General features: G+C 36.1%; 1 protein-coding gene across 5 annotated transcripts in view; it reads left to right on the top strand.

The window, feature by feature from the left end:
* CFAP70 (cilia and flagella associated protein 70) overlaps positions 1-24,140 on the top strand; it is a 100,208-nt gene that overhangs the window by 51,251 nt on the left and 24,817 nt on the right. For 4 of the 5 annotated variants that reach the window (XM_047826237.1, XM_047826235.1, XM_047826233.1 and 1 more), the window contains 7 exons: positions 1,126-1,257; positions 6,561-6,686; positions 12,436-12,569; positions 12,691-12,806; positions 13,005-13,226; positions 20,625-20,783; positions 21,531-21,652. In XM_047826237.1, the coding sequence (XP_047682193.1) occupies positions 1,126-1,257; positions 6,561-6,686; positions 12,436-12,569; positions 12,691-12,806; positions 13,005-13,226; positions 20,625-20,783; positions 21,531-21,652 (1,011 nt within the window). The remainder of the gene's footprint in view (positions 1-1,125; positions 1,258-6,560; positions 6,687-12,435; positions 12,570-12,690; positions 12,807-13,004; positions 13,227-20,624; positions 20,784-21,530; positions 21,653-24,140) is intronic. The other variant, XM_047826236.1, reaches the window with a different exon arrangement.

The raw sequence follows: 24,140 nt of genomic DNA, 5'->3' as shown, positions 1-24,140 counted from the left end.
TAATAATGGCTAACATTTATTGAGTGTTTGCTTACACCAGACAAATTTTTAAATGCTTCAAATTTTACTAATTTAATCCTCACAACAACCCTATGAGGTAGATATTCCTCATTTTACAGATGGAGAAATGCAATATTAATTGGTTAAGTAATTTCCTTAAGATCACAGAGATAGTAAAGGTTAAAGATGGGGCTTAAATTTAGGCAATCTTGCTCCAGAACTCATACTCTTAACTGCTATACTTGATTGCCTCTCTGAACACATTTACTGTGTGTCCTGTCCTGTACTAAACAGATAAAAAGAAAGCACATGGAAATAATAAAGTGAAAAACACTGATGCTGATGGAGGCAAAACATTCTTCTCAGTAGATGCCATGATTACAACTTAGTTTAATTCCTGGTTCTGCCATTACTAGCTGGATGGTGACTTTATCTCTTTGAGCTTCAATTTCTTTGCCTAACAATAAGGGATAATACTAATATTATCACATGGGTTCATTATGAGAATTAAATAATATAATGCATGGAAACTGCTTAGTACAAAACCTGACAATAACATTAACTTAAGGGGAATAAAAGCTGTCATGGCTATAGCAATATGTTATTTGTACAGCATTTTAAGCTTCACCACCTACCTGTTATCTTTCTTTGGCTTCTCAATCATCTTCTGAAGTAAGATAATAATACCAGAAACACACATCCATATAACAAATGAGGAAAATGAGGTACTAACTGTAATTTTTGAGGTTGTACAGTGGCAGGATTAGAACCAGAATTCCATTCTCTAGACTGTCAAATCAGGCCTTCTTCTCTTGTATCATGTGGCCATGATGAGAGATGTAATACATAAACCTAATGCCGAGGTCTTCTTTAGCCTTATAACTCTCTTCACATGATATGAGTTCTGCATTGACTATATTAGTGATGACGTTAAGAAAAGAAGTTATGCAGAGTATGTCGAAAATCAGAGGAAAATCAGAGCTGACACTCTTATCAGTCACCAAGGGAGAAACCAATCATCTTCTGAAGTTCTGATGAGCCTTAGACCAGATGCTCAAGGGAGGCCTGTGTTGTCAGCATGGTACTGGACTCTGTTATCAAATGGGTGATCTATACCTCTTACAGCATGCTGTAGTAAAGATTGTGAGAGAGAAGTATTTGAAGACAACATCATTTGAAAGTCAGGAGGAACTGCAGACATTTATTAGTGAGCTCTATGTGTTCTTGGTGGATCAGATGCATGTGGCCTTAAACCAGGTAGGTGATCAATAACTGAGAGCCCTTCCTTTTCTCTTTAAGGCATCAAAGTCTCTGAATGATTCCCTCCTTCCTTGATTCCTTTCTTCCTTAATTCAGCAAACAGAAATGTGATCGATTAAAACAATAAATAAAATCGGCTAATGCAAATTGTAAAACAAAAATCATCATTTTATTTACTCTGTGAATGTGTGTAATTCTCAGTTTGTTCTCTGATATTGGCAATCAAAACCAAGAAACATTATGAGATTTCAGATATTGGACCTATATGACAATGATGCTTCAAACATGCCTTTTCATTGGACAGGTAGCCTGTTCTTCTCCCATTTGTCTGTTTTTTTTTTTTTTTTAAGTTTATCTATTTTGTGGGGAGGATGGGCAGAGAGAGGGAGAGAGAGAATTCCAAGCAGGCTCCACACTCAGCGGGGAGTCCAACACAGGACTTGATCCCACAACCGTGCAATCATGACCTGAACCAAAATCAAGAGTTGACCGTTTAACTGACTGAGCCACCTAGGTGCCCCCCTCCTCCCATTTATCTGTTTATATCTGTATTTGCACAGCTTGCATATTGCCTTCATTTGCTCATTTTTAAATGTATACAGTTGTGGTTTATTTGAAAACTATGACAAAAACCAAAGTCTTTTTGTCCTGTTGGTAGTCGCTAAGCAGCTATGCTTCCTCAAACCCTCTATTCTGTTTGTTCTTTCCTTCACTTGATTTTCTTCTCTGTCACCATCATTTTTTCTTTCAACTTGTCTAGCCTTTCTGGAAGAGGAAGGTGAGGAATGTCCAGTATCCTAGCTAGCATTAAGAGAACAATCCTGCCTTGGGCACAGATGACTTGGATGAATTGCTTTGAAAATTGAACATTAGGTGGTAATTACTGTTGCCTTATGCCTCCAAGGAATCCCTGTCTAGTAGACGAGAGAGACATAAAATACAAATAAGTGTAGCAGGGTGAGGTCAATACTTGAAGGGATGTGTCCATGGTAAAGCAGATTAGGAGATGCCTAAATAAAAAGTAATCAACTTTTCCCTGAGACCTGTCAGGAAAGGATTCACAGAAGAGCTATGGCTTGAGCTTGAAGGCTAAAAAATTCTCAAGGTGGAGGATTCAGAGTATTTGAGTCATAGGTAACATCACAAAAGCTTGGAAGCTTGGAAGCATATGGGATACACAGAAACTGCATATAGTTCGGGAACGGATGCTAAACTGGTTAAGGAACAGAGAAGCAGGAGGTGAAGCCAGGGATCAATAAGTTCCTAGTAGGGGAGTTGGGAATATGGATGGAGACCTTGTATGCCACAGAAAGAAGTTTTGCCTTTTCTATTATTAGCATTTTGGAAGCACTAAATGTAATTATTTTACACTGGGGAGTAGTATGATCAAATCTACATTTTATGAAAAACACTGATAACAGTGTGTCAGTTGGGTTAGATGCAGTGAAACTGGTGATGTTAACTGGTTATTACATAGTAAGTAGGAAAAGGGGGCAAAGATTAAGTTTAAGGCTCAATGACTGGGTAGCAGGTAGTACCAGTAAGTGGGACAAGAAATACAACACAAGCAGATTTAGTGGGAGGTAGGTGATATTGAAATTACTTTTAATAATTTAATAATAATTGAAATAATAATATTGAAATTACTTTTAATAATTTAATAATAATTAAATTATTAGCTCTTGTGGGATTTTTCTCAAGAGTGAGATCTGAGCTGGAGATGAGATTTGGGGAGCCATAAGTGCATATAGACATACCTTGGAGGTACTGAAGATTTGATTCTAGACCACCGTAATAAAGCAAATATCAAAATAAAGTGAGTCAAATTAATTTTGTGGTTTCTTAGTGCATATACAAGTTATATTTACACTATACTATACTCTATTACATGTGCAATAATGGCATTATGTCTAGAAAAACAATGTACATACCTTAATTAAAAAATAGTTTAGGGGTGCCTGGGTGGCTCAGTCGGTTGGGCGTCCAACTTCAGCCCAGGTCATGATCTCGCAGTCCATGAGTTCGAGCCCCACGTCAGGCTCTGTGCTGACAGCTCAGAGCCTGGAGCCTGCTTCTGATTTTGTGTCTCCCTCTCTCTGGCCCTCCCCTGCTCACACTCTGTCTCACTCTCTCTCAAAAATAAATAAACATTAAAAAAAAACTAAAAAAAATAGTTTATTGCTGGGTATTTGGGTGGCTCAGTCAGTTGAGCGTCCAACTCTTGATTTCTGCTCAGGTCATGATCCCAGGGTCATGGGATTGAGCCCTGTGTCAGGCTCCACACTGAGTGTGGAGCCTGCTTAAGATTCTCTCTCTCCTTCTGGCCCTCTCCCCAGCTCACACACTCTCTCTCTCTAAAACAGAAACAAAAACAAAAACAAAACCTAAAAACTTTATTGCTAAAAAATGCTAACCATCATCTGAGCTTTCACTGAGTCCTAGTCACTGATTACAGATCACCGTAACAAATATAATTAACAATAAAAAAGCTTAAAATATTGTGAGAAGTACCAAAATGTGACACAGAGACAAGTAAGCAAATGCTATTGGAAAATGGTACCAACAGACCTGCTTGACACAGAGTTGCCATGAACCTTCAATTTGTAAAAAAAATAAAAATAAAAAAAGCAATATCTTTGAAGCTCAATAAAACAAGATATACTTGTAGATGCTAGTTAAACTATGGTTATAGATGGAGCTGCTGAGGAAAACATAAGTAGAGAGAGAAGCAAGCTGGTGGTAGAACACTATAGAAATACCAACATTTAAGGGATGGATGAATAAAAGAATTAATTAAGGAGATAAGTGAATTGTTAAAAGAGCAAAAGAACCAGAAGACAGTGGTGTCACAAAAGCTAAGGGAAGAGAATTTTAAGAAGAAAAAGTAGTCAACATTGTCAAATATTCCTAGGAGTTATGAAAAGCAAAAGCTGGGGAATGGGAAGGGGAAATTGGAACGAGGCGGTCAAAAGATACAAACTTCAAGTTACAAGATAAACAAGCACCAGGGATATGATGTACAGCATGATGACTATAGCTAACACTGTTGTTTAATATATTTGTAACTTGTTAGGAGAGTAAATCCTAAGAGTTCTTACCACAAGAAATTTTTTTCTTTTTATTGTGTCCATGTGAAATGATAGATGCTAACTAAACTTACTATGGTAATTATTTTAAAATATATGTCAGTCAAACCATTAAGCTATGTGCCTTAAACTTACACAGTGATGCACGACAGTTATATCTGAATAAAACTGGAGAAAAAGAAAAACAAAATTTGCAAAGTTTTCATTGGATCTGAAAATAAGGAGGTTATTAACTTTTACATAGCAGTATCATTGGACTAATGGAGAGGATTCAAATTATAATGAATTGTGGAGTAAATGAGTGCTTAGGAAACAGATAAATATAAATTCAGGAAGCTGGGGGACGCCTGGGTGGCTCACTTGGTTGAGTGTCCGACTCCTGATTTCAGCTCAGGTCATGATCTCAAGGTTCCTGAGATCAAGCCCCATGTCAGATCTCTCTCTGCTTAAGATTCTCTCTCTCTCTCCTTCTATTTTCTTCCCCTCTCCTGATTGTGCACTCTCTCTCTCTCTCTCTCTCTCTCTGAAAATAAATAAATAAACTGGAAAAAGAAGTTGGAAGATAAAAGGAAGAAGTAGGAAAATAGTAGCCAGAAATTATCAAGGTTTTCATTTTAAGCTAGAAATGCCTTTAGCATGTCCATCGGTTTGGGAGAAGGAGTCAGCAGACTGGGAGAAATTAAAAATAGAAGGAAAGAGAGAATAATTGATGGCAAACCCAGGGTATATACAAATGGGAAAGAATCAAGAAGTTAGATGGAAAGATTAGTCTTGCAACAGAGAAGGATGTGATGCTTCTTCAGACTGAAAGTAAAGAGATACAGTGGATACAGAAATAAACTATATCAGTATGGTGTTCAAAAGCTGAGGTATCCCTGGCCCGATGATTTCCATTTCCTCTGCGAAGTAATGTGTTTACTGGACAATGAAGGGAGTAAGGGTTGAATGAAAAGCTTGAAGAAAGAAAATTTAGACACTGCATCATAGTATTATGGAATGTGTTGCTAAACAAGGACAAATACATAGATTACTGAGTATGAAAGGCCTTTAGCTAAGACTGAATGCCAAAGAATCTGTGGCAGCTCAGAGATTTCGGTGTGTATGCAGTCTTCCTCTGGACCAATCAGCAGCTCCTGTAGGACTGTTTTAATTTGGGAATTTTCAGGCCAAGTGCAGGCAAAGGACAAGGTGCCTGGGACCTGAGTTTGCTGGTAAGAGTAGTATGAGTGGATGGCCATGAGGCCCGGTATTACACAGTTGGGAAAAGACAGGTATATTAGAAATGAGGGAAATAAAGTCAGAGAGTAGTTTTAAGGGGATTAAGTGACAAAAAGATTGAAGGCTTATAACATAGGTTCTTGGAACAGGATATTAGAGGTAGAGTATTTCTGGTTTAGGCACTGTAGTATGTTGCTGGGGGAATTTGGAGGTCAAGATCATCAAAATCAAAAAGAACGAAGAACAGAGACATAATCTGTAACCAGGAGCTCTCTTTGGCCCATCTCAAATTAAGCTTTACTCTCTATATCCCTTAGCAACTCTACTTGTTAATGTCACTGATAATTTTTTTACTTCTAAATTCTAAAGAATTGGAAGTCTTCCTTGGCAGTAGCTTCTGATCCTGGAGATTACTTATTATACTATAACTGCTTTCCTGGATGGTATATAGGACATAACATTTTTCTGGGTTTTTCCCTACCTTTCTGGCTATTTCTAAAATGTTTCCTTTTGGGGATATATTTATATATCCCACTGAATGTGCAAAGGTAACTTCCAAAGCTTTATCCTTAGTCTCCTATTTTTTTGATGTTTGAAGATTCTAGCTAGTGCTTACCAACCTTTTTCATGTCATGGCACCCTAAAAATGATAATATTCATCCCATACACAAGAGAAAATTAAGGAAGCTGTTTGAGGTCAAAGGAGGCTTACTTAAGGATTTTGACTGACCAAAGTGCTGAGGAGGAGATCTCTGTTCTAATTAATTTTTACTCACTTCCATGAGCTTAGATTGTTGGTATTCATATACCTGACCTTCTCTTTCATCCTTGATATGTCTCTCTTGGTTCACTCTTACTCTCTTACTATATTGAACTATAAGAAACTCCAATGTCATTTTCAACCTCGTGACTGAGGTCTCCCATCTAGTTTATTCTTATAAGACTCTCTACTTGTAATTGCTTTGTTTTGTCTAACTAACATCTTGATGTTGACAGACCATGCCAGATGATGTCCAACACGCTCTTTCAACCATTTATACAAGCAATGAACAGCTTCGACTCTTCGCATTTGAAGCAGAAGTGAATGAGAACTTTGAAATGGCAGCAGTGTATTATGAAGAGGTAATTAAAGGTCTTTCCAGTAGTTGTTATTACTATTATTTGTGTAATATGGGTATAACAAATAGCAGTTTTTAATTATTTAAAACCCATCAGGACTGATGAGAGGACAGACACATAAATCAATAAAATAGAGTCTATAAATATGTCCACACAAATAAGGCCACTACATTTTTGACATAGATGTAAAAGAAATTCAATGGAGAAAGGACAGTCTTTTCAAAGAAATGGCTTTAGAATCACTGGTCATCCATATGCAAAAAATGAACTTTGACTTAAACCTCAAACATTGTAAAAAATCAACTTAAAATGGACCACACATCTGAATCTAAACCATAAAACGATAAATATTTTAGACGAAAACAAAGGAGAAGGTCTTCATGATCTGGAGTTAGGTAAAGAGTTCTTGGACATGACACCAAAGCATGATACATAAAAGAAAAATATGATAAATGGAACTTCATCAAATTAAAAATGTGTGGTCTGTAAAAGACACTATTAAGAGAAAGAAAAGGAGAAAATATCTGCAAGACATATATCTGACAAAGGATTTATTTGTATCCAGAATATTAAGAACTCTTAAAATTCAACAATAGAAAACAACTAAATAAAAATGGGCAAGAGATTTGAACAGATATTTCACTAAATATGATAAATAAGAACATGAAAAGATATTCAACATAAGTAGCTATTGTGGAATGCAAATTAAAACCACAATAAGATGCCACTACAACTTATTAGAGTAACTACAGTGAAAATGCTGACAATACAAGGTGCTAATGAGGATACAAAGCAACTGGAACCATCATACTTTGTCAGAGGAAATGCACAATGATAACGTCATTCTGGAAAATAGTTTGGCAGTGTCTTATACATTCACCATATGACCTACTCCTGGATATTTACCTTAAAGAAGTAAAATCTTATGTACATGAATGCTTACAGAAACTTTATTCATAATTGCTCAAACAGAAGCAACCCAAATGTTCTTTAAAGGGTGACTAAATAAACTATGGCTTATCCATATAATCTATTCAGCAATAAAAGAAATGTATTACTAATACAACAACTTGCATGAATTTCAAAGGCATTATACTGAGTGAAAGAAGACACTGTCAAAAGGTTACATACTGTATGGTGTCATTTATATGATATTCTTTTTTTAAATTGAACTATAGTTGAATACAATTTTGTATTCAACACTTTCAGGTGTACAATATAGCGATTTGACAATTATATATATTACAAAATGCTTACCACAATAAGCATAGCTACCATTGGTCACCATACAAGTTATTATGACATTATGGCCTACATTCCCTGTGCTGTACTTCTCATTCCCATGACTTATTTATTTTATGACTGGCAGTCTGTATGTCTTAATCCCCTTCACCTATTTCACCCATCCTCCCACTCCTCCTCTGACAACTACCAATTTTCTATATTTATGAATCTGTTTCTGGTTTTTTTTGCTGTTTGTTTTGCTTTGTTTTTAGATTCTACATATAAATGAAATATAGAATTTGTCTTTTTCTGTCTGATTTATTTGTCTTAGCGTAGTGCCTTCTAGGCCCATCCATGTTGTTGCAAATGACAAGATTTCATTCTTTTTTATGGCTGAATAATATTCCATTACACACACACACACACACACACACACACACACACACACACACACACCACGTTTTCTTTATCCATTCAGCTATTGATAGACACTTAGGTTGCTTCCATATCTTGGCTATTGTAAATAATGTTGCAATAAACATAGGGGTGCATATGTTTTCGAATTAGTGTTTTGGTTTTCTTTGGGTGAATACCAAGAAGTGTAATTACTGGGTTCTATGATATTTTTATTTTTAATCTTCTGAGGAACCTCCCTGCTGTTTTCCATAGTGGCTATGCCAATCTACATTCCCATCAACAGTGCACAAGGGTTCCTTTTTCTCTACATCCTTGCCAATACTTGTTATTTTTTGTCTTTTTGACACTAGCTATTCTATTTTCATTTCCCCGAAGATGAGTGATGTTGAGCATCTTTTCAAGCATGTGCTGGACATCTGTACATCTTCTTTCAAAAAATATCTATTCAGGTCCTCTGTCCATTTTTAATCATATTATTTGTTTTTTTGGTGTTCAGTTGTGTGGGGGTGGGGGAATGGGCAAAACAGGTGAAGGGGATCAATAGGTACAAACTGCCAGTTATAAAATAGCATGTCTTTAAAGGTCATTCATGTCATAGTATGTATTAGTATTTTGTTCCTTTTTATGGCTCAGTAACATTCCATTGTATAGATAGAGCACATTTTGTTTATTTGTCCATTAGGTGATGGGTATTTGACTAATATCCACTTTTTGACTATTATGGATAATGCTGCTATAAACATTCATTTATTGTTTAAGTTGAATATGGACATATGTTTTTAGTTCTCTTGGGTGTATACCTAGGAGTGGAATTACTAGATCATATGGTAACTCTATGCTTAACTTTTTGAGGAAATGCAAAACTGTTTTCCAAAAGGTTGTACTCTTTTATATTCCCACTAGCAATAGATGAGGGTTCCATTTTTTTCATATTCTCACTAATTCTTATTATTATACATCTTTTAAACAATTATAGCCATTCTAATGGGTGTGAAGTGGTATTTCATTGTGGTTTTATTTTGCATTTCTCAAATATCAAGTTATTTTGAACATCTTTTCACATTTATAATTTTTTAGTAGGAAAATATGTTCCAGATTTTTGGGAATTAATGTTCTAAATTAATTGACAGAGGAATATTCAGACTATAACAACTTCAAAACATCAATCTATATAAATCATATGTTATGTCTTTATGTCCTTATTTCACTTTGCATATGTTCTCAAAGTTCATCCATGTTGTAACATCTGTCAGCATTTTCTTCCTTTTTAAAGCTAGCTAATATTCCATTGTATGTATATACCATATTTTGCTTATCCATTCATCTGTCAGTGGGCACTTGGGTTGCTTATACTTTTTAGCTATTATGAATATTGTTGCTTTGAACATGGATGTACAAATATCTCTTTGAAACTCTGCTTTCAATTCTTGTGGGTATATATACAGAAGTGGGATTGCTGTATCACATGGTAATTCTATTTTTAATTTTTTGAGGAACAACCATCTGTTTTACAAAGTGGCTGCACCATTTTTACATTCCCGCTGTTTACAAGAGTTCTAATTTCTCTGCATCCTCAACAATTGTTATTTTCTGTTTTCTTGACCCTGGCTCTCTTAATGGGTATGAGGTGGTATTTCATTGTGGTTTGATTCCCTAATGATTAGTAATGTTGAGCATCTTCTATGTATTTTGGCCATGTGTAGATCTTCAGAGAAATGTCTATTCAAGTCCTTTGCCTATTATTGAGTCAGGTTGTTTAACTTTTTGGTGTTGAGTTTTAGTAGTTCTTTATATATCCTGAATATTAACCCCTTACCAGATATATGATTTGCAAATATTTTCTCCCATTCTATGAGTTACCTCTTTACTCTGTTGATAGTTTCTTTTGATGTACAAAATGTTTTTTTTAATTAAAAAAATTTTAATGTTTATTTTTGAGAGAGAAGACAGAGCATGAGCAGGGAGGGGCAGAGAGAGAGAGAGACAGACAGACAGACAGACAGACAGAAGCTGAAATAGGATCCAGGCTCTGAGCTTTTAGCACAGAGCCCAATGGGGAGCTTGAACCCACAAACCATGAGATCATGATCTGAGCCCAATTCAGATGCTTAACTGACTGAGCCACCCAGGTGCCCCTGATGTACAAAAGTTTTTTAAAAGTTTTTGATGAAGTTCAATTTGTCTGTTTTTTCTTTTGTTTCCTGTGCCTTTGGTGTCATATCTAAGAAATCATTGCCAAGTCCAGAATCATGAAGCTATTGTGACATATTTTCTTCTCAAAGTGTTAGAGTTGTTATAGTTTTAGACATTAATATTTAGGTCTTTGATCCATTTTGAATTAATTTTTATATATGGTGTTAAGTAAGGGTCCAAGTTCATTCTTTTGCATGGGGATGCAGATATCCAGTTTTCCTAGCACTGTTTGTTGAAAAGTGTGTCCCTTGCAGCCGCTCTGGAAAACAGTGTGGAGGTTCCTCAAAAATTAAAAAAAGAGCTACCCTATGACCCAGCAATAGCACTGCTAGGAATTTATCCAAGGGATACAGGAGTGCTGATGCATAGGGGCACATGTACCCCAATGTTTATAGTAGCACTTTCAACAATAGCCAAATTATGGAAAGAGCCTAAATGTCCATCAACTGATGAATGGATAAAGAAGATGTGGTTTATATATACAACGGAATACTACATGGCAATGAGAAAGAATGAAATCTGGCCATTTGCAGCCACGTGGATGGAACTGCAAGGTATTATGCTAAGTGAAATAAGTCAGTCAGAGAAAGTCAGATTCCATATGTTTTCACTCATAGGTGATCCTGAGAAACTTAATAGAAGTCAATGGGGGAGGGAGATGGGGGGAAAAAGTTACAGAGAGGGAGGGAGGCAAACCATAGGAGACTCTTGGATACTAAGAACAAACTGAGGGTTGTTGGAGGTGGGGGAGAGGGGAAAGTGGGTGATGGGCATTGAGGAGGGCACTTGTTGAGATGAGCACTGGGTGTTGTATGGAAACCAATTTGTCAATAAATTATATTTTTTAAAAAAACCTGTCCTTACCTATTGGATGGTCTCGGCCCCTTTGTCAAAAATCTTTAACCATAAATGTGAGGATTTATTTCTGAGCTCTCTATTCTATCCCATTGTTCTATATATTTGTCTTGATACCAGTACCACACAGATTATATAGTTTTGTAAGTTTTGAAATCAGGAAGTATGAGTCCTCCAGTTTTGTTCTTTTTCAAGTTTGTTTTAACTATTCAGGGTTCCTGGAGATTCCATGTAAATTTTAGGATGGGTTTTTCCATTACTGCAAAAAATATCATTGGGATTTTGATAGAGATTATATTGAATCTGTAAATTTCTTTGGACAGTATTGACATCTTAATAATATTAAGTCTTTCAGTCTATGGACATTGGATGTGTTTCTATTTATTTATGTCACCTTTATTTATTTTTTTTTTTTAAATTTTTTTTTCAACGTTTATTTATTTTTGGGACAGAGAGAGACAGAGCATGAACGGGGGTGGGGGGGGCAGAGAGAGAGGGAGACACAGAATCGGAAACAGGCTCCAGGCTCCGAGCCATCAGCCCAGAGCCCGATGCGGGGCTCGAACTCGCAGACCGCGAGATCGTGACCTGGCTGAAGTCGGACGCTAACCGACTGCGCCACCCAGGCGCCCCTATTTATGTCACCTTTAATTGTTTCAACAGTATTTTGTAGTTTTCACTTATTATGAGATGCTTCTTTTTCATATTTGTACTTAAATTTATTTTGCCATCTCAAGACTATGACAAAAATGATGATAGATGAATCTTTAAAATGAACTCTAAAATGAATCTAGGTTTCCAAGTAATTGGATAAGCTTATGGTAACCAGAACATTGACACTAGGAAGGAATGAGTTGAAAATTTAATTTTTAAATCATTCCAATATTTATTCACCACATATTATAAGCCAGAACAGTGACTGTGCTAGACATTCAGAAATCAGTGGTAAACAAAAAATGACAGTTTCTGCTTTCATAAAACTTATGGTATTTGTGTTTTTATGTGCATAAAAATATGACATACTGTGCAATAATCTTGGTCCTCCTAATGCTTCATGTGATAGAGGTTGGTCCGTGAGCCCCAGAACTTGGAACACTGGCTGGACTACGGTGCCTTCTGCCTCCTAACTGAGGACAACATCAAAGCACAGGAGTGTTTTCGGAGAGCCCTTTCCCTCAACCAGAATCATATCCACAGGTACGGGTGGAAGATAAGTGAAGAATGAGTAGGAGCAGATAAGCTTCTGTATGAAATTTTCTTGGTTCCATGACTGTGACACGGGACCATGTTGTTAATCACGTTGCTGGTCTCTTCTCAGCCTGTTGCTGTGTGGTGTCCTGGCTGTCTTGATGGAGAACTATGAGCAGGCAGAAATTTTCTTTGAGGATGCTACTTGCTTGGAACCAACAAATGTTGTAGCCTGGACTTTACTTGGTATGGTATTTTCCTGTGATATCAATGTGTTTTTTTCCATTATAAGATTCTCCCTTTCTCTTTTCATTCTCTAATAACTCATCATGTAGTTCTTAAACTTTGGTAAAAAAATTGGAAAGACAAGTGAAATGTTGCAATTCTTTAGTATATGGTGGTAGAAAACCAGTCACATTTATTTTAGCATTTTTCTTTCTTCAGGTTTGTACTATGAAATTCAAAACAATGATATTCGAATGGAAATGGCATTTCATGAAGCCTTCAAACAACTTCAGGCACGAATGCTTCAGGCACAAGTAGCGAAGCAGAGGGGCACTGGTACTGTAGAGTACATTGAAGAAGGAGGGAAAGTAGAATCCAGTTTAGGCCCTTGGGGAATCACTAATGGTTCTGCAACAGCAATGACGGTGGAAGCGGCAGCAGGTAGGACCAGGAAACAGAGATGATGAGTGGCTATTAGGAAAATTAGTGGCCTTATGAATAGGAGCTGGCAAATTGTAGGTACTTGGCAAATATTTGTTAAATGAGTTAGTAGATGGAGTTTTGAGTTGTCCCAGGTACACCAAGAAAGACTCTAAATATTTCCTCATTCATATGTTTGCAAGTGTGAAGTTTTCATTGTTGCTATTCAGGTTTTTGAATCTTAGAGAATTTACTGTCTCTGTGTATGCATAAAAAAGGTATCATTGTAGCAGAGTAAATTTCTTTCATTATCCCATCACTTTCTTTTCCAAGACTCTCAATCCCTCTCTTGTGGTTCTTAAGTTTATTTATTTATTTACACACACACACACACACACACACACACACACACACACACCCTTTTTTCCCTGTCCTTCATTGCCATTCTCCTTTCCTCCATTTTAGAGAATCAATCATTCTAATGTGTTTAATTTAATATGCGGGTTTTTGTTTATGTGTTTCTTGCATATGGTATTTTGTTTATATGTTGTTGCGCATTATTATTTTGTGTGCATGTATTTTTAACAGTTTGTCTGAGATGTAATGGACATTCATAAACTGCACATATTTAACACATACAATTTGATATGTTTGACATATGAACACACCCATGAAAACATCACCACAATCAAGGTAATGAACATATCCCAAATCTCCAAAACTCTCCTTGTGCCCATTTGAATCTCTTTCTCTTGTACCCATTTCCAAACAACCACCAAGCATCTCTCTGTCACCATCAGTGACTTTGCATGTCTAAAATTTTAGAATTCTAGGAAATTTCTAGAATTTTCTGATTTATTCTTTACCAACATATATATTATTTATCAACTTATACATGATTGGAATTGATTTTGACTTGAAAGTTTGACAGAACTCAACCATAAAAAAACAAGAGCCTGGGTGGTTTTTTTTGTTTGTTTTTTGCAGGAGAAGGTGTCTACCCTTTCATTTTCTTAATATTTAATGTATTTGTGTTCTGTATTTCTTATTGTGTTATTCATGGTATTTTATACTTTCTAGGAATTCATCTATTTCATCTAGGTTTTTAAATTTTATTTAATTTTTTTATATTAATCAATTATTTTTTAATAGACTTATTTTTTAGAGGAGTTTTAGGTTCATAACAAAGTTGAAAGGAAGGGTTAGAGATTTTTCATATACTCCTTTCCCCTACCCATGTGTAGTCTCTCTTTTTATTAACATTCTTAATGACATTTGATGAGGAGTATCTTATCATATGCTTATGTGCCATTTGTATATCTTCTTTGGTGAGGTGCATATTAAGGTCTTTGGCCATTTTTTTTGTTTTTACTTTTTGATTTTAGAGAGAGAGAATGAGATCAGGGGAGAGGGGCAGAGGGAGAGCACAAGAGAGAGAATCTTAAGCAGGCTCCACATTCAGCTTGGAGCCTGATGTGGGACTTGATCCCACGATCCTGGAATCATGACCTGAGCTGAAATCAAGAGTCAGGCACTCAACCTACTGAGCCACCTAGGCACCCCTTTGGCCAGTTTTAAATCAGGCTTTGTTTTCTTATTGTTGAGTTTTAAGAGTTCTTTGTATATTTTTAATTTAAAGTATAATTGATATATAACATTATTTAGTTTCAGGTATACAACATAACGATTCAATATTTGTATGTATTGCAAAATGATCACTACAGTAAGTTTACTCAGCATCCATCATCACACACAGTTACAATATTTTTTTCTTGTGATAAGAACTTTTAAGATCTACTCTCTCTCAACAACTTTCAAATATACAATAGAGTATTATTAACTATAGTCACCATGCTGTACATTACCTGACTTGTTTATTTTCTGACTGGAAGTTTGTACCCTTTGACTACCTTCACCCAATTCACCTACCTCTTATACCCTGTATCTAGCAACCACTAATCTATTCTTTATGATTTCAAGGCTCTTTTTTGTGTTCTTGTTTTTTTTATTTAATATTCTACATGTAAGTGAGATCATATTGGGTTTGTCTTTCTCTATATCATATCATACCTATATATAATATAGGATATTATAGCATAACAACATTATGCTAATATTATATAATAATATCCTCATGATGCATCCATGTTGTTACAAATGGCAATATTTCATTCTTTTTGATGGCTGAATAATATTCCATTGTATACCACATTTTCTTTGTCCATTCATCCATTGATGGATACCTAGGTGGCTTTCATGTCTTGACTACTATAAATAATTCTGCAATGAACATGAGAAGGTATATATATCTCTTCAAGTTCTTATTTTCATTCCTATGGATAAGCCAGAAGTGGAATTGTTGGATCATATGGGTATTTCTAGTTTTAATTTTTTGAGGAAACTCCATACTGTTTTCCATAGTGGCTGCATCAATTTACATTCCAAACCACAGTGCACAAGGGTTCCCTTATCTTCATATCCTCACCAACACTCATTATTTCTTGTCTTTTTGATAATAGCCATTCTAGCACATGTGAGGTGATATCTCATTGTGGTTATGATTGGCATTTCCCTGATGATAAGTGATGTTGAGCATCTTATCATGTGTCTGTTGACCAGCTAATACGTCTTCTTTGGAGAAATGTCTTTTCAGATCCTCTGCTCATTTTTAAAATAAAATTATTGTTTTCTTTGCTATTGAGTTGTAGGAATTCTTTATATTTTTTAAACATTAACGCCTTATCAGATGTATGATTTGCAAATATTTTCTCCCATTCAGTAGGTTGCCTTTTCATTTTTTTACAAGTTTTCATTTGTTGTACGGAAGCTTTTTAGTTTCATAGAGCCCCAGTTGTTGATTTTTACTTTTGTTGCCTAACAGTGTGTATCTTGATTATGGTAGTGGTTAAAAGAATCTATAAAATGGGATAAAAATGCTTAGAACTACATACACATACACACACACATACACACACACATACACACACAAATGTATATGAAAACTGGCAAAAATAGATGAGGTCTTTAGTGCACTAAAGAGTGTTGTACTAGTATCAATTTCCTGGTTTTGATATTATACCATACTATAGTTGTGTAAGATGTCACCATTGAAGAGAGGCTGGTAAAGGTACATTGGAACTACATGCTCTGTATTTGCAACTTCCTTTGCATCTATAATTATTTCAAAATAAAGAGTTAAAAAATCCTTACAAGTAGCAATTGTGAGCACTTACGTGAAGTCTTAAAATATAAAGCTCCATGTAAAATGAAGACAACAACAAAAACTACCCAAAAAAGCTAATATTCAAAACTTATTACTTCTTTATTATTTTACTATCATCTACACTGTTGAAGTTATTTATATCTAATTGTATTCATATGTAGAAATATTACATAATGGTATGCTATTGTGCATTTCTTCCTAACTCTTCATTCAGTGATGTAACAATGGTTTCTTGAAATCAGCCATGATTGGGGAATTTATATCATAGAAATCAGTAAACACTACAAATCAGCCTTCTCACATAGCCAAAAGCCAATTGTTGAACATTTGCCAGCTCATGACTCGATATATAGGAAAATTTCAAGTATTTGTAATTTAAACAATACACTTCTAAATTTTTTTTATTTTTACATTTATTCATTTTCGAGAGACAGAGAACAAGCGGCGGAGGGACAGAGAGAGAGGGAGACACAGAATCTGAAGCAGACTCCAGGCTCCGAGCTATCAGCACAGAGTCCCATGAGGGGCTCCAACTCACAAACTGTGAGATCATGACCTAAGCTGAAGTTGGACGCTCAACCGACTGGGCCACCCAGGTGCCCCTAAACAATACATTTCTAAATAACCCATATGTCAAAGAAGAAATCACAAAATAGTTCAAACTGAATGTAATGAATCACACAACAAACAAAAATTGGTAAGATGAACTAAATTAGTTCCCAGAGGGAAATGTATAGCTTTAAATACTTCTATCAAAAAAATAAGAGGTGTGCCTTGGTGGCTCAGTCGGTTAAGCAGACTTCAGCACAGGTTGTGATCTCCTGGTTCATGGGTTTGAGCCCTGCATCGGGCTCTGTGCTGACAGGTCAGAGCCTGGAACCTGCTTCAGATTCTGTGTCTCCCCCTCTCTCTGCCCCTCCCTGCTCTCTCTCTCTCTCTCTCTCTCTCTCTCAAAAGTAAATAAACATTAAAAAAAATTTGAAAAAGGAAAAGAAAAGACAGGGGAACCTGAGTGGCTTGGTTGGTTGAGTGTCTGACTCTTGATTTTGGCTCAGGTCATGATCTCACAGTTTATGAGTTTGAGCCCCACATCGGGCTCTACACTTGGGATTTTCTCTCTCTCCTCCCTCTCTCTTTCTCTTTCTCAAAATAAATAAATAAACTTAAAAAAAAAAAAAGAAAAGACAAAACTTCAGGCTACCCCATTCCTTCCATAGATTCAGAAAATAGAAGAGGGAATACTTCCCACAGTTTAACCATAGTTATTACTGTGATATTCAAAGTTAGACAAACCCATCCCAAGAAATGTACACACCAATAGCCTTCATGAACCTAGACACAAAAATTCTTAACAAATATTAGTCCATGAATTTCAGCAATATATATAAAAGGTAATATATCCAATTGAAGTAAGTTTGGTCTTACATTTGAAAATTGATGCAATTTACCACTAGAATAGTTAAAATTTTTTTAAATGATAATACTAAGCTATGGCAAGGATGTAGAATAGCTGGAACTCTCAAACTTTTGGTGGGAATGCCAAATGCTAATAGCCACTTGGAAAAACTGACAGTTTAAAAATAGTTACACATGTGCCAGCAATTTCACTCCTAGGTATTTACCCAAGAGAAATGGAAACATTGCAATTTGTACACAAATGTTCATAACAGATATATTTATAACAGGCAAAAACTGGAAACAATCCAACTGCTTATCAGTAGATGAATGGATAATAAATTTTTTCTTATGTGCACAATCAAAAACCACTCAACAATAAAAAGAAACAAATTACTGATACACACACATGGATGAATCTCAGAAACATTATGCTAAGTGAATAAGCCAGATGCAAAAGAATAGATACTATATATTCCATTTAAATGAAATTCTAGAAAAGGTGAAACTAATCTGTATTGACAAAAAGCAGATTAATGGTTGCCTTTGGATGGGAGTTGAGGATTACCTTCAAAGAACACAAGGGAGCTTTCTGGGGTAGAAATCTTTTTATCCTGATTGTGACAGTGAGTACATAAGTGTATACATTTGTTAAAATGCACTGAAGTATATACTCAAAAGGGAGCACTTTATTATATGTAAATTATACCTCAGAAAAGTTGTATATTAATATTTTTCACTAAGATCATTGCTTACTCCTCAATCATTAATCTGAGGTATTTAACCACTCTCTCCTTCCTGAAATACATGTTGGATTGCCTCCTACATCTCCCAACAGTTTGGGTTTCCTTTGTAAGCTTCTCTTTATTATTACACTCATTAGATGTACTCATTTCCCAATAATATAGTCATACTTTCTAAGAGCTCACCTGCACTCACAGTTTTCCTTTTACTACTGATGACTCTCAAATTTCTGTATTTAGCCCTGACATCCCTCCAGAACCTAGGAGCTGGGTTTCTCTGCTAGTAAACTTAACTCTTCATCTCTCAAATTGACTCTACATCACTCACTATATTAGGCACTCAAGTTCATGATCTGAGTCATCCCTGCATCCTCTTACTTTCTGTATTGAACTTCCGGCATCCTTCTATCAGATTAATTCTCAAGACCAGCTGGTTCTCTTTCAAAATGCTCCTTGCATCTTCCCTTTAAATTTACACGACTCTTTATTACCAAATACCAAGATTGTTGTAACAGCCTTATTACAAACCTCTTTGTCTCTGTCTGCATTTTTTTCTTCTTGCTATGTAGCACTGCTAGAGTAACCTTCATAAAATACTGCTTTCATCTAATAGTTTTTCTGTTCAAAACTTTTCACTGTGTTCTCCTTTTGTCTACAGAAGAAAAATCCTAGCATTAAAATATCAGTACAGTCTAGCTCCAACCTGTCTTTCCCTTCATTTTATTTATGTAATCCTCAATACTCTTTAAAATAATTAGCTCACTAATGCATCTGACTCTTGATTTCAGCTCAGGTCATCTCATGGTTTGTGAGTTCGAGCCCTTCATTGGACTCCTTGCTGAGTGGAGCCTGCTTGGGACTCTCTCTCTGCCCCTCCTCCTCCCCTCTCAAAATAAACAAAATAAATAAATAAACTTAAAAAAAAATTAGTTTTTGGGGCTCCTTGGTGGCTCAGTCAGCTGAGCGAGCGAGTTCAGCTCAGGTCATGATCTCAAGATTTGTGGGTTGAGCCCTGTGTTGGGCTCTGTGCTGACAGCTCAGAGCCTGGAGCCTACTTTGGATTCTGTGTCTCCTTCCTTCTCTGCCCCTCTCCCACTCATGCTCTGTTTCTCTCTCCTCCTCTCTCAAAAATAAACATTAAAAATTAGTTCACTACTTCCATGCTTTTGCCAATGGCATGCTCTCAGCCTTAAATGCCCCTCCCCCTCTACCTATCCAACTTCTACCTATTTTTCAAAGCCATATCTTTTAGAAGAAGGGTGACTTCTTCTAATTGGGAGTCAGTTGGTACTGATCATTTCTTGCCTGGCACTGCTTTTTTAAAAATTTGTCAAACATTTATTTATTTGAGAGGCAGCAAGACATGTTCTGGAGCTTCAACCAATTATTTAACTTCTCTGTGATTCACTTTCTTCAAAGGAGCATAATGAATGTTGTGAAAAATAAATTAGATTATACAATAACGTTTTTAGTACAATTTTTAGTACAATTCCTGGCATACAGTCATGCTCAAATATAGCTACTTATGATGATGATGATGATGGTGATTTTTGAACACTGAGATGAAATGAGTAGCATTCCTGTCCTTCAAGAGTTTTAATTTAATCTAAAAATATATTAACTTTCTTGACATGCTAGGTTTAGCAAGTAACTTTTATGATAGGTATTTGTTTGACATTTTCATGACTTAGGCTAGCAGGAGGGTTGGACTAGGGGTCCTAGTTATAGAAAGCTGTGCTATCAGTTTAGCTTGTACTCTTCAAATTATTCAGAAATATAAAAAGTTTGGGGCACCTGGCTGGCTTAGTCAGTGGAACATGGGACGCTAGATCTCAAGGTTGTAAGCTCGAGCCTTGTTGGATCTAGAGATTACTTAAAAATAAAATCTTTTTTTAAAAAAGAAATATTAAAGGCTGCAAAAGAAGTCTGTCCTTACAATATTTAGGTAATATGTTTCTTATGCTTTGAAAATAATTATATTTTATCTCCTGTAGTAACCTTTTAATATCCAATGTAGGAAGGTGGGGTTTTTTTCTCATTCAAGTTTAATCTATTTAGGACCAAGAGATCCATCATACATTCTAGATGACTTTCTTGAAGAATCCTCCAAACTGCAGTCTGATTCACGAGAAAACATTTTGTCCCTACAATATCAAGATCCAACTATCAGCCAAAAACCATCCAATATACTTCTCAAAGACACACCAGCAAAGAAAGGTACTTAGGAATAAAGATTTCCACTTGAAAGAAGGGCGTAAACAAACTAGACAATGATGAAAAAACACTTATGATTACCAAAATGGTGATCTTAACTTGTGTGAAGTTGATTAGTCATATCACCTAAGTTCCTTCATATGAGGCTAAACTCTGATAATCCAAATTCAGTAGTGTAGCTCTTTCCATAAGCAAGGTTTTATATTATCTCAGAGAAGTAGCTAACTACAGGCTTATGATTCTCTTTTTTCTTCAAGTTTATTTATTTTGAGAGAGAGAGAAAAAGAGAGAGAGAAGCAGAGAGAGAGGTAGAGAAGGAATTCCAAATAGGCTCCGCACTGAAAGTGTGGACATGGCACTCTGTGGAGCTCAAACCCACAAACCATGAAATCATGACGTAAACTGAAATCAAGAGTCAGATACTTAACCAACTGAGCCACCCAGGTGCCCCCAAACTTAAGATTTTCAAACAACGATCATTTTTAGAATATCTACATCACATTCAGGATGATCTGCATACATTAAAAAACCATTTCATTGGTTGTGACTTGCATTTGGAACCACCAGTAGACTAACCTTGAGAACTTTTGAGATCTTTAGGGACCATTGCTATAGAGGAATCTATTGCTTTTCAGGTTATAACCTCTCTCATAGATTAGAATAGTCTCCTTGCTACATTTGTATGTCTGAGCTTCCGACATTCTTTTCCTTTACGTCTAACCATCTATTCTTTTAATATAATAATTTCAGAAACATCAAAATGTCAAGATTCATCAACCTTTTTGCATCCCAGCCCTTATGGTGTTTCCCAAACTCCTGCCACCATCTTCATGGAGACCATACGCTTCTTGATGAAGGTCAATGCTGTGCAGGTCAGAATATTTGGAAAAGGGCAAGTAGATAGAAAGATTTTAGCGAGATGATTATTCAGTGGTACCTTTCCAAGCTTTAATATTATGATACAAAAACCAAATATGCTTTTGAGGGCACACTGTAGGCCCAATGGTGTGAATATCCAAATGTGAACCACTCTCATCATTCATGATGAAAATGCAAATTGAGATAGTATCAAATTGGCAAATAATATTACCCACTTTCAGTGAAGTAGCAGTGAAATGTACCTCACTATACATCTGCTCCCTGAAGAATACCAGCAGAGCAAAATCAGGCTCTAAAGGCATATGTAGCCTAATATCACTTTATTATCGGAATTCATATTATGTGAGTGTTGGGGGTTAACAGGAAGCTAATTATACCCTCATTTCTCTCTACGTTGTAAACAATTGGAAGCAGATACACAGTGCTATGTGGGGAATAAAAATATTAAAGTTATTACTTGTAAAACTGGGCTGCAGGGGCGCCTTGACTCTTGATTTCGGCTCAGGTCATGATCTCACAGTCATGGGATGGATCTCCACGTTGGGCTCCGTGCTGAGCATGGAGCCTGCTTAAGATGCTCTCTCTCCCTCTCCCTCTGCCCCTGCCCCACGTGTGTGAATACAGTTTCTCTCTCTCAAAATAAATAAATAAAATCTTTTTAAAAAATGGGCTGGAGAAGCCCTACAAGAGATCCTAAGGGGGATCCTGTGAGACAAAGTACCAAAGACATCGCTACAAGCATAAAACATACAGACATCACAATGACTCTAAACCCATATCTTTCTATAATAACACTGAATGTAAATGGACTAAATGCGCCAACCAAAAGACATAGGGTATAAGAATGGATAAAAAAACAAGACCCATCTATTTGCTGTCTACAAGAGACTCATTTTAGACCTGAGGACACCTTTAGATTGAGAGTGAGGGGATGGAGAACTATTTATCATGCTACTGGAAGCCAAAAGAAAGCTGGAGTAGCCATACTTATATCAGACAAACTAGACTTTAAATTAGAGACTGTAACAAGAGATGAAGAAGGGCATTATATAATAATTACAGGGTCTATCCATCAGGAAGAGCTAACAGTTATAAATGTCTATGCGCCAAATATGGGAGCCCCCAAATATATAAAACAATTACTCACAAACATAAGCAACCTTATTGATAAGAATGTGGTAATTGCAGGGGACTTTAACACCTCACTTACAGAAATGGATAGATCATCTAGACACACGGTCAATAAAGAAACAAGGGCCCTGAATGAGACATTGGATCAGATGGACTTGACAGATATATTTAGAACTCTGCATCCCAAAGCAACAGAATATACTTTCTTCTCGAGTGCACATGGAACATTCTCCAAGATAGATCATATACTGGGTCACAAAACAGCCCTTCATAAGTATACAAGAATTGAAATTATACCATGCATACTTTCAGACCACAATGCTATGAAGCTTGAAATCAACCACAGGAAACAGTCTGGAAAACCTCCAAAAGCATGGAGGTTAAAGAACACCCTACTAAAGAATGAGTGGGTCGACCAGGCAATTAGAGAAGAAATTCAAAAATATATGGAAACAAACGAAAATGAAAATACAACAATCCAAACGCTTTGGGATGCAGCGAAGGCAGTCCTGAGAGGAAAATACATTGCAATCCAGGCCTATCTCAAGAAACAAGAAAAATCCCAAATACAAAATCTAACAGCACACCTAAAGGAAATAGAAGCAGAACAGCAAAGGCAGCCTAAACCCAACAGAAGAAGATAAATAATAAAGATCAGAGCAGAAATAAACAATATAGAATCTAAAAAAACTGTAGAGCAGATCAACGAAACCAAGAGTTGGTTTTTTGAAAAAATAAACAAAACTGACAAACCTCTAGCCAGGCTTCTCAAAAAGAAAAGGGAGATGACCCAAATAGATAAAATCATGAATGAAAATGGAATTATTACAACCAATCCCTCAGAGATACGAACAATTATCAGGGAATACTATGAAAAATTATATGCCAACAAATTGGACAACCTGGAAGAAATGGATAAATTCCTAAACACCCACACTCTTCCAAAACTCAATCAGGAGGAAATAGAAAGCTTGAATAGACCCATAACCAGCGAAGAAATTGAATCAGTTATCAAAAATCTCCCAACAAATAAAGAGTCCAGTACCAGATGGCTTCCTAGGGTGGTTCTACCAGACGTTGAAAGCAGAGATAATACCTATCCTTCTCAAGCTATTCCAAGGAATAAAAAGCGAAGGAAAACTTCCAGACTCATTCTATGAAGCCAGTATTACTTTGATTCCCAAACCACACAGAGACCCAGTAACAAAAGAGAACTACAGGCCAATATCCCTGATGAATATGGATGCAAAAATTCTCAATAAGATACTAGCAAATCGAATTCAACAGCATATAAACAGAATTATTCACCATGATCAAGTGGGATTCATTCCTGGGATGCAGGGCTGGTTC

The sequence above is a fragment of the Prionailurus viverrinus genome, chromosome D2, assembly GCF_022837055.1.
Source record: "Prionailurus viverrinus isolate Anna chromosome D2, UM_Priviv_1.0, whole genome shotgun sequence".
Classification (NCBI taxonomy): domain Eukaryota; kingdom Metazoa; phylum Chordata; class Mammalia; order Carnivora; family Felidae; genus Prionailurus; species Prionailurus viverrinus.
The sequence above is the reverse complement of the archived record's forward strand: the minus strand, read 5'-3'. Positions and strand labels throughout refer to the sequence as shown.